Genomic DNA, 22,278 nt, shown 5'->3' with positions numbered 1-22,278 from the left:
ATCTAACCCTGTGCTGTACCTATCCTGGGGGTGTTTGATTGGACAGTGTAGAGGGAGCTTTAGTCTGTATCTAACCCCGTGCTGTACCTGTCCTGGGGGTGTGTGATGGGCCAGTGTAGAGGGAGCTTTACTCTGTATCTAACCTCGTGCTGTACTTGTCCTGGGGGTGTTTGATTGGACAGCGTAGAGGGAGCTTTACTCTGTATCTAACCCCGTGCTGTACTTGTCCTGTGAGTGTTTGATGGGGACAGTGTTGAGGGAGCTTTACTCTGTATCTAACCCCGTGCTGTACCTGTCCTGGGGGTGTTTGATTGGACAGTGTAGAGGGAGCTTTACTCTGTATCTATCCCTGTGCTGTACCTGTACTGGGAGTGTTTGATGGGGACAGTGTAGAGGGAGCTTTACTCTGTAACTAACCCCGTGCTGTACCTGTCCTGGGGGTGTTTGATTGGACAGTGTAGTGGGAGCTTTACTCTGTATCTAACCCTGTGCTGTACCTGTCCTGGGAGTGTTTGATGGAACAGTGTAGAGGGAGCTTTACTCTGTATCTAAACCCATGCTGTACCTGTCCTGGGAGTGTTTGATGGGGACAGTGTAGAGGGAGTTTTACTCTGTATCTAACCCCGTGCTGTACCTGTCCTGGGAGTGTTTGATGGGGACAGTGTAGAGGGAGATTTATTCTGTATCTAACCCCATGCTGCAACTGTCCTGGGAATGTTTGATGCGGACAGTGCAGAGGGAGCTTTACTCTGCATCTACCTCGTGCTATACTTGTCCAGGGGTGTTTGATGGGGACAGTGCAGAGGGAGCTTTACTCTGCATGTAACCCCGTGGTGCACCTGTCCTGGGAGTGTTTGATTGGACAGTGTAGAGGGAGCTTTAGTCTGTATCTAACCCCGTGCTGTACTTGTCCTGGGGGTGTTTGATTGGACAGTGTAGAGGGAGATTTACTCTGTATCTAACCCTGTGCTGTACTTGTCCTGGGGGTGTTTGATTGGACAGTGTAGAGGGAGCTTTACTCTGTATCTAACCCCGTGCTGTACCTGTACTGGGAGTGTTTGATGGGGACAGTGTAGAGGGAGCTTTACTCTGTATCTAACCCCGTGCTGTACCTGTCCTGGAGGTGTTTGATTGGACAGTGTTCTCTGTTTCTAAACCTGTGCTGCATCTGATGTTTCTTTTAAAATAATCATTCTCAGGATGTTGCCATCAATAATGTGGCTGATGTTTGACTGCCCTCCCCTTTGTTCCCTTGAGAAGGTGGTAACGTGCCAGGTTCATGAATCATAGAAACAAAATAGGAGCAGGAGGAGGCCATCCACCCTTCAAGTCTGCTCCGAAATTCAATATGATCATGGCTGACCTTCTATCTCAACGTCACACTCCTGCGCTCTCCCCAAACCCTTTGACACCTTTGTAGTCTAGAAATCTACCTGTTTCCTTCTTAAATACATTCAGTGACTTGGCCTGCACAGCCTTCTGTGGTAGAGAATTCCATAGGTTCACTATCCTCTGAGTGAAGCGATTTCTCCTCATCTCAGTCCTCAAGGACCCATCCCGTATCCTGAGACTGTGACCCCGGGTTCTAGACCCTCCCCCAGCCAGAGGAAACAACATCCCTGCTTCCAGTCTGTCCAGCCCCGTCAGAATTTTTTATATTTCAATGAGATTTCCTCTCATTCTTCTAAACTGCAATGAATACAGGCCCAGTTGACTCAATCTGTCCTCATCCCAGGAACCAGTCTAGGAGGGGAGGGGCGGGGGGGGGGGGGGGGGTAACTTCACATTTATCCACATTACACAGCATCTGCCATGTAATTATCCATTCACTCGATTTGTCGATATGACTTTGAAGCTTCTTAACATCCTCCTCGTGTCTCAAATTCCCACCAAGTTTTGTGTCATCAGCTAACTTGCAAAATATTGCTTTGGTTTCCTCCTCTAAATCATACATATTGTGAATAGCTGGCGTCCAAGCACTGATTCCTGCAGTACCCCACAAGCCACCACCTCCCACTCTGAAAAAGATCCATTTTGTTCCTACTCTGTTTCCTGACTGCAAACCAATTCTCAATCGATGCAAATACATTACCCCCAATCCCATGTGTTTTAATTTTGCATACTAACCTCTTACGTGGGACTTTATCAAAAGCTTTCTGAAAATCAAAATACACCACTTCCACTGGTTCACCATTATCTATTCTGTAAGTTACGTCCTCAAAAGATTCCATTTGGTTCGTCAAACATGATTTTTCTTTCATAAACGCATGTTGACTTTATCTAATCCCATTGATATTTTCAAAGTGTCCTGTTATTGCATCCTTCATAAAAGACTCAAGCATTTTCCCTAGTACTGCTGACTGGTCTGTAATTCCCTGTTTTCTCCCTACTTTCTTTTTTTAAATAGCGGGTTACATTTGCCACCCTCCAGTCTGCTGGGACTGTTCCAGAATCTACAGAATTTTGGAAGATGACAACCAATGCATCCATTATTTCCATGGCCACTAGCTGTAGTATCCTGGGATGGTGACTATCAGGCCTTAGGGATTTATCGACCTTCAGTCCCAGTAACTCCTCCAGCACTATACTTTGAAATAATACTAATTTCCTACAATTCCTCTTTCTCAGTCGACCCTCGGTTCCCTAGCATTTCTGGGAAGTTATTTGTGTCTTCCTCCATGACAACAGAGCCAAAGGAGTTGTTTAATTGTTCTGCTGGTTCCACTAAAGTAGCTGGTAATTGCTCTGTTGTGACGGTGAATGATGGTTTTATGCAACTAGAGAAATCACGGTGGGCAACTCAGAGGCAATCACATTGGTTTAATACCGCCATCATTGAAAGGTGTCGCTGAAGGTTGCCAGGAAAGTTCGGATCGAAAAACAAAACAAGGAGAACATCTTGAAGAATGAAATGAAAATCGCTTATTGTCACAAGTAGGCTTCAATGAAGTTACTGTGAAAAGCCCCTAGTCGCCACATTCCGGCGCCTGTTCGGGGAGGCTGTTACGGGAATTTGTGATTTGTGTGGATTGTTCCAGGAATTACAATTAGGAACCCAGGCAGCTACCCCCAAGCCTCCCACCACCCCTCCACCAGCTAACCTGGAGTATGTCTTTTATTGTGTGCAGTGGTGCTTCCATGGTTGGTTTGATCTCCTGCAGATGCGTCTTCTCCAGGCCAATCAACAAATCTGCTCCATCCGGTTCCTATAGAAACCAACAATGGGCCAGATCAATGCAACGAAAAAAGGCTACACACAATAGTGCACGGAAAACTGTGGGAGCTTGGAGCAAAATGGGAGAATCTCCTCCGGCCCTATCTCCTTCTCAAAGCATCATCTCCGACCTCTCTCCCGCAACGTTAAAGGGATCAGCTCCCCTCACGCCACCAAAGGATCAGATCCACTCTCCATAAGATTAAAGGGATCAGATCCTCTCCACCATGTTAAAGGGACCAGCTCCTCTCCACCATGTTAAAGGGATCAGCTCCTCTCTCCCCATGTTAAAGGGATCAGCTCCTCTCTCCCCATGTTAAAGGGATCAGCTCCTCTCTCCCCATGTTAAAGGGATCAGTTTATCTCTCTCCATGCTGCTATTGAACCGTACTCTTGTATGAGGCCGAACTCAGTCACATTTCCTGCGCCAACATGGCCGCAGGACCAGCAATTCTGGCACCTACAGGGGGCCAGCATGGCACTGGAGCGGCCCACGCCGCTCCAGCTGCTGATCCCGGCGTCAGCTGGGCACCGTGGGGTGCGCGCATGGGCAGTGGCTCCTTTCTCCGCGCCGGCCCCAACGCAACATGGCGTAGGGCTACAGGGGCCAGCGCGGAAGAAAGGAGGCCCCCAGCACGAGAGGCCGGCCCGCCGTTCAGTGGGCCCTGACCGCGGGCCAGGTGACCCCCCCAGGGTCAGACCCCCCTCCCCGCCCCACCACAGGTCGCCTCCGGACCCTTCCACGCCGAGGTCCCGCCGGCTGAGAGCAGGTTAGAACGGCGCCGGTGGGACTTGGGATTTTTGCTACGGCCGCTCGGACCATCCCAGGCCGAGAATCACCTGGGGGGCTGCGTAGAGCGCTCCCCCCCGCCCCCCGACCATGTTGGCGGCAATGGCATCGATTCCCCGCTTTGTGGAGAGTCACGTCCCGGCGTCGGGGCGGCATGCCGCGATTCGTGCCGGTCGCGGCGATTCTCTGGCCTGGCCCCGGGCTGAGAGAATCCCGCCCCATATTCTCAGAAGGTCGCAAAGGCTTTGGAGAGGGCGAGAGGGGGACGAAAACATGGCGAGAATTATTCCAGAGATGCGGGGATTGGTCGGAATGCTGAGGACGTTCTCCGCGGAGAGGGGAAGGCTGACTGGGTGATTTGGACGAGCAGAATCGGTCTTGAAAGACCACCGCGCATGGCACACTGAATCACAGAATCATGACAGCACTAAGTTGGCCATTTGGCCCATTGTGTCTGCATCAGCTCACCAAACGAGCAACTCACTCAGTGCTATTCTCCGCCTCCCTGCCCCGCTCCCATAAGCCTGCACATTCTTCCCTTGCAGGGAACAGCTGGTTCACTTATGATTGCTTCAATTGAAGGGCAGCACGGTGGCGCAGTGGTTAGCATTGCTGTCTCATGGCGCCGAGGTCCCAGGGTCGGTCCCGGCTCTGGGTCACTGTCGGTGTGGAGTTTGAACATTCTCCCCGTGTCTGCGTGGGTTTCGCCCCCACAACCCAAAGATGCGCAGGTTAGGTGGATTGGCCACGCTGAATTGCCCCTTAATTGGGAAAAACGAATTGGGGACTTTAAATTTTTAAAACAATGATTGCTTTGATTGAACCTTGCCTCCACCACACACCCAGGCAGTGCATATTCCAGACCCTAACCACTCGCTGCAAAATAAAGTTTCTTCCCCCACCCCCTCCCAAACTTCCCGGTATCACTTTTGCTTCAACTATGGATGACTTTAAAAAGGACCAAATCTGTGCGGTAACCATCCTGTGGCTCTAAGGGTGCGACACTCCATGGGCCCACTAACCCGCTCCAAGATGGGTCTCATCTTCCGCATATTGTTGGTCATGCGGTTCAGCACCAGGCCCTTGCGGACATCGGCCAGTGCCAGCCGCAGTCTGTCCCGGGTCTCCTTGAGCCTGAAGATCTCACTGTTCATCCGGTTGATCTGGTCGCACAGGTGGCCGATGACCGAGCGGGTCTGCAGCGTATAGCTGCCAATCTGCTCATTGCTCTGCATGGCACACAGGTCACGCAGGAAGGGCAGCAGCTCCATCTCCACCTTGAAACCCCAACCGGAGTCGGTGCCCTCGGGGACCTTGTAGAGGATGTCAGAGCTCACGTCCTTCTCGGCTTTCACCTCGCACACGTTCTTCTTGGCCTCCTCCACGGTTTCCTGATCCCTTTGGATCCTCTCCTGCCGGGACTTGTACTTGGACAGGGATTCCGGGTTCTCCGACAGCTCCCCCGGGAGGTACTTGCAGCCTTTTCTCCGGGCCAGGCGGCGAGCTTGGTTCTCGAAGAGTGTAGCCGAGCGGAAGGGGGTGTCCTGGTAACGGTGGGCCGTGATCTCGATGGCCGCCTCAGCCAACCCCACCGATTTGATGGCCCTCTCCCGCCAGGCTTTGGGGCCGATGGCAGCGGCGGGCACCTTCACGCTTTTCCACTCCATCTTCAACCCGGTCAGGCCTAGGAGACGAGGAAGAAAGGAAAAGATTTTCAGTTGTAGCACAGTCAGGAGTGAGGCTTGGGGAAGCTGGTGGAGAGGGGGGGGGGTGGGAAGGAGAGGGCAGGGACAACACACAAACCTCAGTCCCTCCACAGAGCATCCGGTAACTCAGAGACTCTCTGCCCCCTTGCCACACAAGGGGAGGCAATGACATAGTGTTATTGTCAATGGGCTAGTCATCCAGAGAGGCAGTGTAATGCTTTTGGGGACCCGGGTTCGAATCCCACCATGGCAGATGGTGAAATAACCCTGAAACCATTGTCGATTTTCGTAAAAACCCATCTGGTTTGCTAGTGCCCCTTCTGGGCATTCTATCTGGGATGCCTTGTCTCCACATGCACAATAATGTGGTTGACTCTTTTTTTCTAATATAAATTTAAAGTACCCAATTAATTTTTTTGCCAATTAAGGGGCAATTAGCATGGCCAATCTACCTCACCTGCACTTCTTTGGGTTGCAGGGTGCGAGCCATGCAGACACAGGGAGAATGTGCAAACTCCAGATAGACAGTGAGCCGGGGCCGGGATCGAACCCAGGTCCTTGGCGCTGGATGTCATTGACACTGAGGTGCCCTCTGAAATGGCCCTCATAAGCCATTCAGTTCGAGGGTGTTTAGGGATGGCCCATGGAATGCCCACATCCCATAACTCTTGCCACTCCCCCCCAACATACCCACCGCCACCACCATCCGTCTCCCACTTTTACCCGGAATCCAGGTTGATCTCCCTGGGATGGCTATTGTCATCCACACTCATTCTCTTCACTCACCCCTCGATTCTAGAATTGTTCCCCACTCCAGCCTGCTGAACCACAACGCACACCCCAAGCCGCCACAACTGGTTCCTGGTGCAACAGTCCCCATGTCCCACTTCACACCACCCACCGCCCCCAACACTCACCCACAAGGTTCCTGTCATTCACTCTCTCTCCCGGTTCCTGCCATTCACACTCTCTCCCTGATTCCGGGTACTCTCTCTCTCCCTGATTCCGGGTACTCTCTCTCTCCCTGATTCCGGGTACTCTCTCTCTCCCTGGTTCCTGGTACTCAGTCTCTCTCCCCCTGGTTCCTGGTATTCACACTCTCTCTCCCTGATTCCGGGTACTCACTCTCTCTCCCGCTGGTTCCTGGTACTTACTCTCCCCCTGGTTCCTGCTACTCACTCTCTCTCCCCCTGGTTCCTGGTACTCACTCTCTCTCCCCCTGGTTCCTGGTACTTACTCTCCCCCTGGTTCCTGGTACTCACTCTCTCTCCCCCTGGTTCCTGGTACTTGATGCACGATCAATGACCACTAAAGCGAGTTTGTAGTCCAACTGAAGGCTTTAATAAGCTAGATGTTTCCCCCAGCAGCTGAGGTACAGAATGAAGGCTGCTGGGGCGGCACGGGCTCTTATACCCCTCCTAGCAGGGCGGAGCTACCGTACAGCTTGACCAATAGGAAGCATACAATATCTACCAATGGTGTTCCAGCATTACCAGGTACCGTAATACCTCTACACAGACTACCACATTCACCCCCTGTTAAAAAAGAGTCCAGCGGGCGTGGTGGCCTGATACTACAAACATGGCAACATGGTAGAATTAGTTATGGAGATACCATAATATCTCCGTACAGCATTTTGGAACTATTTACAATTCTATTAACTATTTACAATTTATGATTTAAATTTACAATTTAAAATGAAGCAATCAGTCGATCGGGGGCCCTGGTCGTCCTCTGTGATCGTCGGAGCTTCGGTGGTGACTCCGGTGGAGGCTCGGGCGTCTGTGACTCTGGGAGCGTGGCCTCGGTCTCTGTGGGAGCTTCAACACCCCTCGACGGCGCTGGTGGAGAAAATGGTTGACCTGGGAAGGGAGCGCCTGCGGGGTGCGTCGGTGGGTGGGGGGGCCTAGGCGGGGCCGGCGGAAGGACCGATCCTCCTGTAAGGTGCCCTGGTGGGGGGGGGGGGGTGGGGAGGGTGGTACTGGTGGCTGTGGTGTGCGTGGGGCTCCGGCGGGCGCCAGATCTCGTGGAGACCGTATCTTGTCGGCCGTCGGGGTATGCCACGTATGCGTACTGGGGGTTAGCTTGGAGAAGATGGAACCTCTCAACCAACGGGTCCGACTTGTGCGCCCGCACCTGTTTTCGGAGCAGGATGGGTCCGGGAGCTGCCAGCCAGGTCGGGAGCGAGTGTAGAAGCCAGGTATTTCGAATACAACTAGCATAGGTAAAAGATAGCTGTTTAAGCATAAATGTTGAGCCCCAGTTTTAAATACCCATTTATACAGCATAATTCACTTTTACTGAGGTCCGTTGTTCTGGCAAATGCATATTTTCAGAGTCAGTGTGACATTAAAACAGCACAGTTGCAAGATAATTTGACACTGCTTGTGCTAATTGTCAAGGCCAAGGGATTGAATACACAGCAATATGAAGGCACCATTGTTCACAATGCAGATAACAGCTAGGTCAGAAAAGCTGATGTTGCACATTGAAGATGGACGGCTTGCCATCAAATCAAATGTGTTTGAGTCTAACCCAAACCAATTAGGATTATATTGGGGTGTAATTAGACGACTTAAGACAGATATGAAAGTGTATAACTGAAAAGTTTCTCCCCGCCATTTTAGGTTTTTATTGTCTTTGAAAGTGTGTTGTGTATTGTCTCTGTAGTGTATTGTCTTTGGGGGTGTGTTGTGCTGTGTTGTCTTTCTGTTAGTTTAGTCAGTTTTTGCCTTTGATTCTAGTCTCCAGTTTAGTTTTTAGGTGTATTGTCTTTGGGGGTGTGTGTTGAGGAGATGTCTTTGTGTTGTCTTTCTGTTAGTTTAGTCAGTTTTGTCCTTTATAGTCTCCATTTTAGAGATGTCTTTTGGGGGTTCTGTCAGTCTGTCAGTCTACCAGTCTGTGTCAGTGATGTTAGTCCACTTTTGACTTTGAGTTTGAGTTTAGCTGAAGATTAGCTCTCTCTCTCTCTTCATGTTTCATTACCAGACTTTGACCTTTTAAAAGTTACTTTCGAGCTGTCTGCCTAAGCAAAGAAAGATAATGTCTGTAATTCTCTGAAAGCTTCGAATTGTCTACGAATTGCCTTTTAAATGACTTTCAAATTGTAATCAAGCGACTACAAATAAAACAATTCTTTTTGGCACCTGAGGAGTTTATACTGCAAATTTCTGCTGAGTTCCAGTATTCGCAAAGTGCTACTGATAACCGAATAGCAGAGATGATATAAATTCCTTCAACTATACACAGTCGAATAATACAAGGAATCAAACAACTTGACATAGTCAAGAAATATTACAAATCTTACAACTTGTCGTATTGCGCCAGGACTTGATTCATCAACTAAGCTTCCCCCAAACTTGGCGTAGTTCGACAGGTTAAGATCCTATCAATTATTAGATTCCTTCAGCGAGGTCCCAGAAGAGGACTTCCTGGGGAAGACAAGGAGATGTTCGTGAGGTGTCTGGTTGGTTGTGGTAGAAAGCAGTGACCGGATGGAGTGGAGGGCATCCGGGAGGACCTCCTGCCAGCGGGAGACTGGGAAATTCCTGGACCGTAGAGCCAGTAGGACGGTCTTCCAGACCATTCCGTTCTCTTTCTCTACCTGTCCGTTACCCCGGGGGTTGTAACTGGTCGTCCTGCTCGAGGCGATGCCCTAGCTGAGCAGGAATTGACGCAGTTCGTCGCTCATAAAGGAGGACCCCCTATCACTCTGTATGTAGGCGGGGAGCCCGAACAGTGCAAAATGCTATGGAGGGTCTTGATGACGGTGGTTGCGGTCATGTCGGGGCAGGGGATGGCGAATGGGAACCGGGAGTACTCGTCAATCGCATTCAGGAAGTACGTGTTGCGGTCGGTGGAGGGGAGGGGGCCTTTGAAGTCTATGCTGAGGCGTTCAAAGGGACGGGAAGCCTTTATCAGGTGCGCTTTCTCTGGCCGGTAGAAGTGCGGTTTGCACTCCGCGCAGATTTGGCAATTCCTGATGGCTGTCCTGACCTCCTCGACGGAGTAGGGCAGGTTGCAGGTCTTGATAAAGCGGAAAAAGCGAGTGACCCCCGGGTGGCAGAGGTCCTCGTGGTGGGCTCGGAGGCGGTCCAGTTGTGCGTTGGCACATGTGCCGCGGGACAGGGCATCAGGAGGCTCGTTTAGCTTCCCGGGACGATACAAGATCTCGTAGTTGTAGGTGGAGAGTTCGACCCTCCACCGCAAGATCTTATCGTATTTTATCTTGCCCAGCTGTGCATTATCGAACATGAAAGCAACCGACCGTTGGTCCGTGATGAGAGTGAATCTCCTGCCGGCCAGGTAATGCCTCCAATGTCGCACAGCTTCTACTATGGCTTGGGCCTCCTTTTCGACTGAGGAGTGGTGAATTTTGGAGGCATGGAGGGTGTGTGAGAAGAAGGCCACGGGCCTGCCCGCTTGGTTGAGGGTGGCTGCCAGAGCTACGCCAGACGTGTCGCTCTCGACATGGAAGGGGAGGGACTCATCGAAGCCTTGCATCGTGGCCTTTGCAATGTCCGTTTTGATGCGGCTGAAGGCCTGGCGGGCCTCTATCGACAGGGGAAAAGCTGTGGATTGGATCAGGAGACGGGCCTTGTCCGCATAGTTGGGGATCCACTGGGCGTAGTAACTGAAAAACCTTAGGCAGCATTTCAGGGCCTTGGAGCAGTGAGGGAGGAGGAACTCCATAAGGGGGCGCATGCGCTCAGGGTCGGGGCCTATAACTCCATTTTGCACTACGTAGCCGAGGATCGCTAGGCGGTCGGTGCTAAACACGCAAAAATCCTTGTTGTATGTAAGGTTAAGGATCTTTGCGGTCTGGAGGAATTTTCGGAGGTTGGTGTCGTGGTCCTGCTGGTCGTGGCAGATGGTGACATTGTCGAAATACGGGAATGTTGCCCGTAAACCGTACCGGTCAACCATTCGGTCCATCTTGCGCTGGAAGACCGAGACCCCGTTGGTGACACCGAAGGGAACCCTTAAGAAGTGATAGAGCCGCCCATCTGCCTCGAAGGCAGTGTATTTGCGGTCACTAGTGTGGATGGAGAGCTGGTGGTAGGCGGACTTAAGATCCACCGTGGAGAAGACCTTGTAATGAGCGATCCTGTTTACCAGGTCGGATGTGTGGTGGAGAGGGTACGCGTCCAGCTGCGTAAACCTGTTGTTGGTCTGACTAGTCGATGGCCATCCTATGCTTCTCCCCGGTCTTTACCACCACTACTTGAGCTCTCCAGGGACTGTTGCTAGCTTCAATGACTCCTTCCCTCAGTAGCCTTTGGACCTCTGACCTAATAAAGATCCGATCCTGGGCACTGTACCGTCTGCTCCTGGTGGCGACGGGTTTGCAATCCGGGGTGAGGTTCGCAAACAGGGAAGGCGGGTCGACCTTAAGAGTCGCAAGGCCGCAGACAGTGAGGGGGGTATAGGGCCGCCGAATTGAAAGTTAGACTTTGGGGATTACACTGGAAGTCAAAACCTAGGAGTGTGGCCGCGCAGAGGTGGGGAAGGACGTAGAGCCGGTAATTTTTAAACTCCCTTCCCTGGACTGTGAGATTTGCTACACAAAACCCCTTCATCTCTACTGAGTGGGAACCGGAGGCCAGGGAGATTTTTTGATTAACGGGGTGGACGAGGAGAGAACAGCGCCTTACCGTGTCGGGGTGTATGAAGCTCTCCGTGCTTCCAGAGTCGATTAGGCAGGACGTCTCGTGCCCGCTGATAAATATAATCATTGTAGCAGTTGAGAGTGTTCGAGGCTGGGACTGATCCAGAGTCACCGAGGCTAATCGCAGCGGTTGAGTGTTCTCTTCGGGCAGTGTGTGGTCAGCCGAGCTGGGGTCCTGGGAGTCCATCCAAGATGGCGGCGCCCATTGGTCGCACATGGCTGGGGGTGCACAAAATGGCGGCGCCCATCCCTCTAACGTGGTGTCCGCGGGACAAGATGGCGGCGTGTCCCTGGAGTAGGAAGATGGCGGCACCCGCTGGCCGCACGGGGACCGTGGAGAGGTTTGTGGTGGCGGTCCGCATTCGCCGCCGGAGACCGCGGCAACTGCACTGGACTGGCATATCCCCATGAAATGGCCCTTTTTACCGCATCCCTTGCAGGTGGATGCGCGGGCCTGGCAGCCCTGGCAGAGGTGCTTGGCCTGACCGCAAAAGTAGCAGCGGGGCCCCCCGGGGTTGCCAAGCCGCCTTGCAGCACAAGCTTGTGGGGGATGGGGATGTCTTCGGGTCGGCTGCGGGGGGTTTTTACGCTGCCCAGGGGACTGCTGTGCGGTCGGGAACGTAACCGCGGGCGTTTCTGGAGGCCACATCCAGGGAGCCTGCAAGGGCCCGTGCCTCCTTGAGACCTAGAGTGTCTTTTTCCAGCAATCGCTGGCGGATTTGGGAGGACAGCATACCTGCCACAAAAGCGTCCTGGACCAAAAGTTCTGTGTGTTCGCTTGCCGAAACTTGTGGGCAGCTGCAGTTTCTCCCCAACACCAGGAGCGCATGGTAGAATTCTTCCAGGGATTCCCCAGGGATTTGTCGCCTCGTTGCTAGCAGATGTCGGGCGTAGACCTGGTTTACCGGGCGAAAATAATGTCCTTTTAGCAGCTCTATTGCTGCATCGAAGTCTTCCGCTTCCTCGATGAGCGTGTAAATTTCTGGGCTCACCCTCGAGTGTAGGACTTGCATTTTCTGTTCTCCCGTGGGTGTGTACTCGGCCGTCCCGCGATATCCTTTAAAGCACGCCAGCCAGTGCTTGACGTTTGCCGCTGAGTTCGCCGCGTGGGGGCTGAGTTGCAGACACTCCAGCTTGATTCGGAGCTCCATCCTTTTAAATCTAGCTTATTAAATTGATGCACAATCAATGACCACTAAAGCGAGGTTGTAGTCCAACTGAAGGCTTTAATAAGCTTGATGTTTCCCCCAGCAGCTCAGGTACAGAATGAAGGCTGCTGGGGCGGCACGGGCTCTTTAACCCCGCCTTGCAGGGCGGAGCTACCATACAGCTTGACCAACAGGAAGCATACAATATCAACCAATGGTGTTTCAGCATTACCAGGTACCGTAATACCTCGACACAGACTACCACAGTACTCACTCTCCCTCCCCCTGGTTCCTGGAACTCACTCTCTCCTGGTTCCTGGTACTCTCGCTCTCTCCCCCTGGTTCCTGGTACTCACTCTCTCCTGGTTCCCGGTACTCACTCTCTCTCCCCCTGGTTCCTGGTACTCACTCTCTCTCCCTGGTTCCTGGTACTCACTCTCTCTCCCTGGTTCCTGGTACTCACTCTCTCTCCTTGGTTCCTGGTACTCACTCTCTCCCCCTTGTTCCTGGTACTCACCCTCTCCTGGTTTCTGGTACTCCCTCTCTCTCTCCTGGTTCCTGGTACTCACTCTCTCCCCCTGGTTCCTGGTACTCACTCTCTCTCCCTTGTTCCTGGTACTCACCCTCTCCTGGTTTCTGGTACTCCCTCTCTCTCTCCTGGTTCCTGGTACTCACTCTCTCTCCCTGGTTCCTGGCACTCACTCTCTCCCTGGTTCCTGGTGCTCACTCTCTCCCCCTGGTTCCTGGTACTCACTCCCTCTCCGTGGTTCCTGGTACTCACTCTTTCCCCCTGGTTCCTGGTACTCACTCTCCCCCCTGGTTCCTGGTACTCACTCACTCTCCCTGGTTCCTGGTACTCACTCTCTCTCCCTGGTTCCTGGTACTCACTCTCTCTCCCTAGTTCCTGGTACTCACTCTCCCCCCTGGTTCCTGGTACTCACTCTCTCTCCCTGGTTCCTGGTACTCACTCTCTCTCCCTGGTTCCTGGTACTCACTCTCTCTCCCTAGTTCCTGGTACTCACTCTCTCCCCCTGGTTCCTGGTACTCACTCTCTCCCCCTGGTTCCTGGTACTCACTCTCTCCCCCTGGTCCCTGGTATTCACTCTCTCCCCCTGGTTCCTGGTATTCACTCTCTCCCCTGGTTCCTGGTACTCACTCTCTCCCCTGGTTCCTGGTACTCACTCTCTCCCTGGTTCCTGGTACTCACTCTCTCACCCTGGTTCCTGGTACTCACTCTCTCCCTGGTTCCTCGTACTCCCTCTCTCCCCCTGATTCCTGGTATTCACTCTCTCCCCCTGGTTCCTGGTATTCACTCTCTCCCCTGGTTCCTGGTACTCTCTCCCCCTGGTTCCTGGTACTCACTCTCTCCCTGGTTCCTGGTACTCACTCTCTCCCTGGTCCCTGGTACTCACTCTCTCCCTGGTTCCTGGTACTCTCTCTCTCCCCCTTGTTCCTGGTACTCACTCTCTCTCCCTGGTTCCTGGTACTCACTCTCTCTCCCTGGTTCCTGGTACTCACTCTCTCTCCCTGGTTCCTGGTATTCTTTCTACCTGGTTCCTGATACTCACTCTCTCCCTGGTTCCTGGTATTCACTCTCTCCCCCTGGTTCCTGGTATTCACTCTCTCCCCTGGTTCCTGGTACTCACTCTCTCCTGGTTCCTGGTACTCACTCTCTCCTGGTTCCTGGTATTCCCTCTCTCCCTGGTTCCTGGTACTCCGTCTCTCTCCCTGGTTCCTGGTATTCACTCTCTCCCCCTGTTTCCTGGTACTCACTCTCTCTCTCCTGGTTCCTGGTACTCAGTCTATCCCCCTGCTTCCTGGTACTCACTCTCTTCCCCGGGTTCTTGATACTCACTCACTCTCCTTGGTTCCTGGCAATCACTCTCCCCCCCCCCCCTGGTTCTTGATACTCACTCTCTCCCTGGTTCCTGGCACTCTCTCTCTCCCTTGTTCCTGGTACTCACTCTCTCCCCCTGGTTCCTGGTTCTCACTCTCACTCCCTGGTTCCTGGTCCTCACTCCCTCCCTGGTTCCTGGTACTCACTCGCTCCCTGGTTCCTGGTACTCACTCTCTCCCTGGTTCCTGGTACTCCCTCTCTCCCCCTGGTTCCTGGCACTCACTCTCTCCCACTGGTTCCTGGTATTCACTCTCTCTCCCTGGTTCCTGGTATTCACTCTCTCCCCCTGGTTCCTGGTATTCACTCTCTCTCCCTGGTTCCTGGTACTCACTCTCTCTCCCTGGTTACTGGTACTCCCGCTCTCTCCCTGGTTCCTGGTATTCACTATCTCTCCCTGGTTCCTGGTACTCCCTCTCTCTCCCTGGTTCCTGGTATTCACTCTCTCCCCCTGGTTCCTGGTACTCACTCTCTCCCCCTGGTTCCCGGTACTCACTCTCTCTCCCTGGTTCCTGGCACTCACTCTCTCCCCCTGGTTCCTGGTACTCACGCTCTCTCCCCTTGGTTCCTGGTACTCACTCTCTCCCCCTGGTTCCTGGTACTCACTCTCTCTCCCTGGTTCCTGGTACTCACTCTCTCCCTGGTACCTGGTACTCACTCTCTCCCTGGTTCCTGGTACTCCCTATCTCCCCCTTGTTCCTGGTACTCCCTCTCACCCTGGTTCCTGGTACTCACTCTCTCCCTTGTTCCTGGTACTCCCTCTCTCTCCCTGGTTCCTGGCACTCAATCTCTCCCCCTGGTTCCTGGTACTCACTCTCCCCCCCTGGTCCCTGGTACTCACGCTCTCTCCCCCTGGTTCCTGGCACTTACTCTCTCCCACTGGTTCTCGGTACTCACTCTCTCTCCCTGGTTCCTGGCACTCACTCTCTCCCCATGGTTCCTGGTACTCACGCTCTCTCCCCTTGGTTCCTGGTACTCACTCTCTCCCCCTGGTTCCTGGTATTCACTCTCTCCCCCTGGTTCCTGGTACTCACTCTCTCCCGGTTACTGGTACTCACTCTCTCCCGGTTCCTGGTACTCACTCTCTCCCGGTTCCTGGTGCTCTCTCTCTCTGCCCCTGGTTCCTGGTACTCACTCTCTCCCTGGTGCCTGGTATTCACTCTCTCCCCTTGGTTCCTGGTATTCACTCTTTCTCCCCCGGTTCCTGGTATTCACTCTCTCTCCCCCTGGTTCCTGGTACTCACTCTCTCTCCCTGGTTCCTGGTACTCACTCTCTCTCCCTGGTTCCTGGTACTCACTCTCTCCCTGGTTCCTGGTACTCACTCTCTCTCCCTGGTTCCTGGTACTCACTCTCTCCCCCTGGTTCCTGGTACTCACTATCGCTCCCTGGTTCCTGGTTCTCACTCTCTCTCCCTGGTTCCTGGTACTCACTCTCTCCCTGGTGCCTGGTATTCACTCTCTCCCTGGTTCCTGGTACTCCCTCTCTCCCCCTTGTTACTGGTACTCCCTCTCTCCCTGGTTCCTGGTACTCACTCTCTCTCCCTGGTTCCTGGTACTCACTCTCTCCCTGGTACCTGGTACTCACTCTCTCCCTGGTTCCTGGTACTCCCTCTCTCCCCCTTGTTCCTGGTACTCCCTCTCACCCTGGTTCCTGGTACTCACTCTTTCCTTTGTTCCTGGTACTCCCTCTCTCTCCCTGGTTCCTGGCACTCACTCTCTCCCCCTGGTTCCTGCTACTCACCCTCTCCCACTGGTCCCTGATACTCACGCTCTCTCCCCCTGGTTCCTGGCACTTACTCTCTCCCACTGGTTCCTGGTATTCACTCTCTACCCCTGGTTCCTGGTACTCACTCTCTCTCCCTGGTTCCTGGTACTCCCTCTCTCTCCCTGGTTCCTGGTATTCACTCTCTCTCCCTGGTTCCTGGTACTCACTCTCTCTCCCTGGGTACTGGTACTCCCTCTCTCTCCCTGGTTCCTGGTATTCACACTCTCCCCCTGATTCCTGGTACTCACTCTCCCCCCCCCCCCCCCCCACCCCCCCCCCCCGGTTCCTGGTACTCACTCCCCCCCCCCCCCCCCCCCCCCGCTGGTTCCTGGTACTCACTCTCTACGCCTGGTTCCTGGTACTCACTCTCTCCCCTGGTTCCTGGTACTCACTCTCTCCCCCTGGTTCCTGGTATTCACTCTCTCCCCCTGGTTCCTGGTACTCACTCTCTCCCGGTTACTGGTACTCACTCTCTCCCGGTTCCTGGTACTCACTCTCTCCCGGTTCCTGGTGCTCTCTCTCTCTGCCCCTGGTTCCTGGTACTCACTCTCTCCCTGGTGCCTGGTATTCACTCTCTCCCCTTGGTTCCTGGTATTCACTCTTTCTCCCCCGGTTCCTGGTATTCACTCTCTCTCCCCCTGGTTCCTGGTACTCACTCTCTCTCCCACTGGTTCCTGGTACTCACTCTCTCTCCCTGGTTCCTGGTACTCACTCTCTCTCCCTGGTTCCTGGTACTCACTCTCTCCCTGGTTCCTGGTACTCACTCTCTCTCCCTGGTTCCTGGTACTCACTCTCTCCCCCTGGTTCCTGGTACTCACTCTCTCTCCCTGGTTCCTGGTTCACACTCTCTCTCCCTGGTTCCTGGTACTCACTCTCTCCCTGGTGCCTGGTATTCACTCTCTCCCTGGTTCCTGGTACTCCCCCTCTCCCCCTTGTTACTGGTACTCCCTCTCTCCCTGGTTCCTGGTACTCACTCTCTCTCCCTGGTTCCTGGTACTCACTCTCACCCTGGTACCTGGTACTCACTCTCTCCCTGGTTCCTGGTACTCCCTCTCTCCCCCTTGTTCCTGGTACTCCCTCTCACCCTGGTTCCTGGTACTCACTCTTTCCCTTGTTCCTGGTACTCCCTCTCTCTCCCTAGTTCCTGGCACTCACTCTCTCCCCCTGGTTCCTGGTACTCACTCTCTCCCACTGGTCCCTGGTCCTCACGCTCTCTCCCCCTGGTTCCTGGCACTTACTCTCTCCCACTGGTTCCTGGTATTCACTCTCTCCCCCTGGTTCCTGGTACTCACTCTCTCTCCCTGGTTCCTGGTACTCCCTCTCTCTCCCTGGTTCCTGGTATTCACTCTCTCCCCCTGATTCCTGGTACTCACTCTCCCCCCCCCCCCCCCCGGTTCCTGGTACTCACTCCCCCCCCCCCCCCCCCCGCTGGTTCCTGGTATTCACTCTCTCTCCCCCTGGTTCCTGGTACTCACTCTCTCTCCCTGGTTCCTGGTACTCACTCTCTCTCCCTGGTTCCTGGTACTCACTCTCTCCCTGGTTCCTGGTACTCACTCTCTCTCCCTGGTTCCTGGTACTCACTCTCTCCCCCTGGTTCCTGGTACTCACTCTCGCTCCCTGGTTCCTGGTTCTCACTCTCTCTCCCTGGTTCCTGGTACTCACTCTCTCTCCCTGGGTACTGGTACTCCCTCTCTCTCCCTGGTTCCTGGTATTCACACTCTCCCCCTGATTCCTGGTACTCACTCTCCCCCCCCCGGTTCCTGGTACTCACTCCCCCCCCCCCCCCCCCCCCCCCCCCCCCCCCCGCTGGTTCCTGGTACTCACTCTCTACCCCTGGTTCCTGGTACTCACTCTCTCCCCTGGTTCCTGGTACTCACTCTCTCCCCCTGGTTCCTGGTATTCACTCTCTCCCCCTGGTTCCTGGTACTCACTCTCTCCCGGTTACTGGTACTCACTCTCTCCCGGTTCCTGGTACTCACTCTCTCCCGGTTCCTGGTGCTCTCTCTCTCTGCCCCTGGTTCCTGGTACTCACTCTCTCCCTGGTGCCTGGTATTCACTCTCTCCCCTTGGTTCCTGGTATTCACTCTTTCTCCCCCGGTTCCTGGTATTCACTCTCTCTCCCCCTGGTTCCTGGTACTCACTCTCTCTCCCACTGGTTCCTGGTACTCACTCTCTCTCCCTGGTTCCTGGTACTCACTCTCTCTCCCTGGTTCCTGGTACTCACTCTCTCCCTGGTTCCTGGTACTCACTCTCTCTCCCTGGTTCCTGGTACTCACTCTCACCCCCTGGTTCCTGGTACTCACTCTCTCTCCCTGGTTCCTGGTTCACACTCTCTCTCCCTGGTTCCTGGTACTCACTCTCTCCCTGGTGCCTGGTATTCACTCTCTCCCTGGTTCCTGGTACTCCCCCTCTCCCCCTTGTTACTGGTACTCCCTCTCTCCCTGGTTCCTGGTACTCACTCTCTCTCCCTGGTTCCTGGTACTCACTCTCACCCTGGTACCTGGTACTCACTCTCTCCCTGGTTCCTGGTACTCCCTCTCTCCCCCTTGTTCCTGGTACTCCCTCTCACCCTGGTTCCTGGTACTCACTCTTTCCCTTGTTCCTGGTACTCCCTCTCGCTCCCTAGTTCCTGGCACTCACTCTCTCCCCCTGGTTCCTGGTACTCACTCTCTCCCACTGGTCCCTGGTCCTCACGCTCTCTCCCCCTGGTTCCTGGCACTTACTCTCTCCCACTGGTTCCTGGTATTCACTCTCTCCCCCTGGTTCCTGGTACTCACTCTCTCTCCCTGGTTCCTGGTACTCCCTCTCTCTCCCTGGTTCCTGGTATTCACTCTCTCCCCCTGATTCCTGGTACTCACTCTCCCCCCCCCCCGCCCCCGGTTCCTGGTACTCACTCCCCCCCCCCCCCCCCCCCCCCCCCCCGCTCGTTCCTGGTACTCACTCTCTACCCCTGGTTCCTGGTACTCGCTCTCTCTCCCTGGTTCCTGGTACTCCCTCTCTCTCCCTGGTTCCTGGTATTCACTCTCTCCCCCTGGTTCCTGGTACTCACTCTCTCCCCCTGGTTCCCGGTACTCACTCTCTCTCCCTGGTTCCTGGCACTCACTCTCTCCCCCTGGTACTCACGCTCTCTCCCCTTGGTACCTGGTACTCACTCTCTCCCCCTGGTTCCTGGTATTCACTCTCTCCCCCTGGTTCCTGGTACTCTCTCTCTGCTGCCCCTGGTTCCTGGTACTCACTCTCTCTCCCTGGTGTCTCGTATTCACTCTCTCCCCTTGGTTCCTGGTATTCACTCTCTCTCCCCCGGTTCCTGGTATTCACTCTCTCTCCCCCTGGTTCCTGGTACTCACTCTCTCTCCCACTGGTTCCTGGTACTCACTCTCTCTCCCTGGTTCCTGGTACTCACTCTTTCCCCCTGGTTCCTGGTACTTACTCTCTCCCTGGTTCCTGGTACTGACTCTCTCTCCCTGGTTCCTGGTATTCACTCTCTCCCTCTGGTTCCTGGTACTCACTCTCTCTCCCTGGTTCCTGGTACTCACTCTCTCCCCCTGGTTCCTGGTACTCACTCTCGCTCCCTGGTTCCTGGTTCTCACTCTCTCTCCCTGGTTCCTGGTACTTACTCTCTCCCTGGTGCCTGGTATTCACTCTCTCCCTGGTTCCTGGTACTCCCTCTCTCCCCCTTGTTACTGGTCCTCCCTCTCTCCCTGGTTCCTGGTACTCACTCTCTCTCCCTGGTTCCTGGTACTCCCTCTCTCCCTGGTACCTGGTACTCACTCTCTCCCTGGTTCCTGGTACTCCCTCTCTCCCCCTTGTTCCTGGTACTCCCTCTCACCCTGGTTCCTGGTACTCACTCTTTCCCTTGTTCCTGGTACTCCCTCTCTCTCCCTGGTTCCTGGCACTCACTCTCTCCCCCTGGTTCCTGGTACTCACTCTCTCCCACTGGTCCCTGGTACTCACGCTCTCTCCCCCTGGTTCCTGGCACTTACTCTCTCCCACTGGTTCCTGGTATTCACTCTCTACCCCTGGTTCCTGGTACTCACTCTCTCTCCCTGGTTCCTGGTACTCCCTCTCTCTCCCTGGTTCCTGGTATTCACTCTCTCCCCCTGGTTCCTGGTACTCACTCTCTCCCCCTGGTTCCCGGTACTCACTCTCTCTCCCTGGTTCCTGGCACTCACTCTCTCCCCCTGGTACTCACGCTCTCTCCCCTTGGTACCTGGTACTCACTCTCTCCCCCTGGTTCCTGGTATTCACTCTCTCCCCCTGGTTCCTGGTACTCTCTCTCTCTGCCCCTGGTTCCTGGTACTCACTCTCTCTCCCTGGTGCCTCGTATTCACTCTCTCCCCTTGGTTCCTGGTATTCACTCTCTCTCCCCCGGTTCCTGGTATTCACTCTCTCTCCCCCTGGTTCCTGGTACTCACTCTCTCTCCCACTGGTTCCTGGTACTCACTCTCTCTCCCTGGTTCCTGGTACTCACTCTTTCCCCCTGGTTCCTGGTACTTACTCTCTCCCTGGTTCCTGGTACAGACTCTCTCTCCCTGGTTCCTGGTATTCACTCTCTCCCCCTGGTTCCTGGTATTCACTCTCTCTCCCTGGTTCCTGGTACTCACTCTCTCTCCCTGGTTACTGGTACTCCCTCTCTCTCCCTGGTTCCTGGTATTCACACTCTCCCCCTGGTTCCTGGTACTCACTATCTCTCCCTGGTTCATGGTACTCCCTCTCTCCCCCTGGTCCCTGGTATTCACTCTCTCCCCCTGGTTCCTGGTATTCACTCTCTCCCCTGGTTCCTGGTACTCACTCTCTCCCCTGGTTCCTGGTACTCACTCTCTCCCTGGTTCCTGGTACTCACTCTCTCACCCTGGTTCCTGGTACTCACTCTCTCCCTGGTTCCTCGTACTCCCTCTCTCCCCCTGATTCCTGGTATTCACTCTCTCCCCCTGGTTCCTGGTATTCACTCTCTCCCCTGGTTCCTGGTACTCTCTCCCCCTGGTTCCTGGTACTCACTCTCTCCCTGGTTCCTGGTACTCACTCTCTCCCTGGTTCCTGGTACTCACTCTCTCCCTGGTTCCTGGTACTCCCTCTCTCCCCCTTGTTCCTGGTACTCACTCTCTCTCCCTGGTTCCTGGTACTCACTCTCTCTCCCTGGTTCCTGGTACTCACTCTCTCTCCCTGGTTCCTGGTATTCACTTTCTACCTGGTTCCTGATACTCACTCTCTCCCTGGTTCCTGGTATTCACTCTCTCCCCCTGGTTCCTGGTATTCACTCTCTCCCCTGGTTCCTGGTACTCACTCTCTCCTGGTTCCTGGTACTCACTCTCTCCTGGTTCCTGGTATTCCCTCTCTCCCTGGTTCCTGGTACTCCGTCTCTCTCCCTGGTTCCTGGTATTCACTCTCTCCCCCTGTTTCCTGGTACTCACTCTCTCTCTCCTGGTTCCTGGTACTCAGTCTATCCCCCTGCTTCCTGGTACTCACTCTCTTCCCCGGGTTCTTGATACTCACTCACTCTCCTTGGTTCCTGGCAATCACTCTCCCCCCCCCCCCTGGTTCTTGATACTCACTCTCTCCCTGGTTCCTGGCACTCTCTCTCTCCCTTGTTCCTGGTACTCACTCTCTCCCCCTGGTTCCTGGTTCTCACTCTCACTCCCTGGTTCCTGGTCCTCACTCCCTCCCTGGTTCCTGGTACTCACTCGCTCCCTGGTTCCTGGTACTCACTCTCTCCCTGGTTCCTGGTACTCCCTCTCTCCCCCTGGTTCCTGGCACTCACTCTCTCCCACTGGTTCCTGGTATTCACTCTCTCTCCCTGGTTCCTGGTATTCACTCTCTCCCCCTGGTTCCTGGTATTCACTCTCTCTCCCTGGTTCCTGGTACTCACTCTCTCTCCCTGGTTACTGGTACTCCCGCTCTCTCCCTGGTTCCTGGTATTCACTATCTCTCCCTGGTTCCTGGTACTCCCTCTCTCTCCCTGGTTCCTGGTATTCACTCTCTCCCCCTGGTTCCTGGTACTCACTCTCTCCCCCTGGTTCCCGGTACTCACTCTCTCTCCCTGGTTCCTGGCACTCACTCTCTCCCCCTGGTTCCTGGTACTCATGCTCTCTCCCC

At 54.4% G+C, this 22,278-nt stretch overlaps 1 protein-coding gene across 2 annotated transcripts in view; it reads right to left on the bottom strand.

The window, feature by feature from the left end:
- The window catches only part of tektl1 (tektin like 1), a 111,283-nt gene that overhangs the window by 36,169 nt on the left and 52,836 nt on the right, over positions 1-22,278 (bottom strand). For both annotated transcript variants that reach the window (XM_072475368.1, XM_072475367.1), the window contains exons 2-3: positions 5,027-5,688; positions 3,102-3,206 (exon numbers count right to left, since the gene is read on the bottom strand). In XM_072475368.1, the coding sequence (XP_072331469.1) occupies positions 3,102-3,206; positions 5,027-5,671 (750 nt within the window). In that variant the 5' untranslated portion in view covers positions 5,672-5,688. The remainder of the gene's footprint in view (positions 1-3,101; positions 3,207-5,026; positions 5,689-22,278) is intronic.

Source organism: Scyliorhinus torazame, chromosome 14, assembly GCF_047496885.1.
Source record: "Scyliorhinus torazame isolate Kashiwa2021f chromosome 14, sScyTor2.1, whole genome shotgun sequence".
Taxonomy (NCBI): Eukaryota; Metazoa; Chordata; class Chondrichthyes; order Carcharhiniformes; family Scyliorhinidae; genus Scyliorhinus; species Scyliorhinus torazame.
The sequence above is the reverse complement of the archived record's forward strand: the minus strand, read 5'-3'. Positions and strand labels throughout refer to the sequence as shown.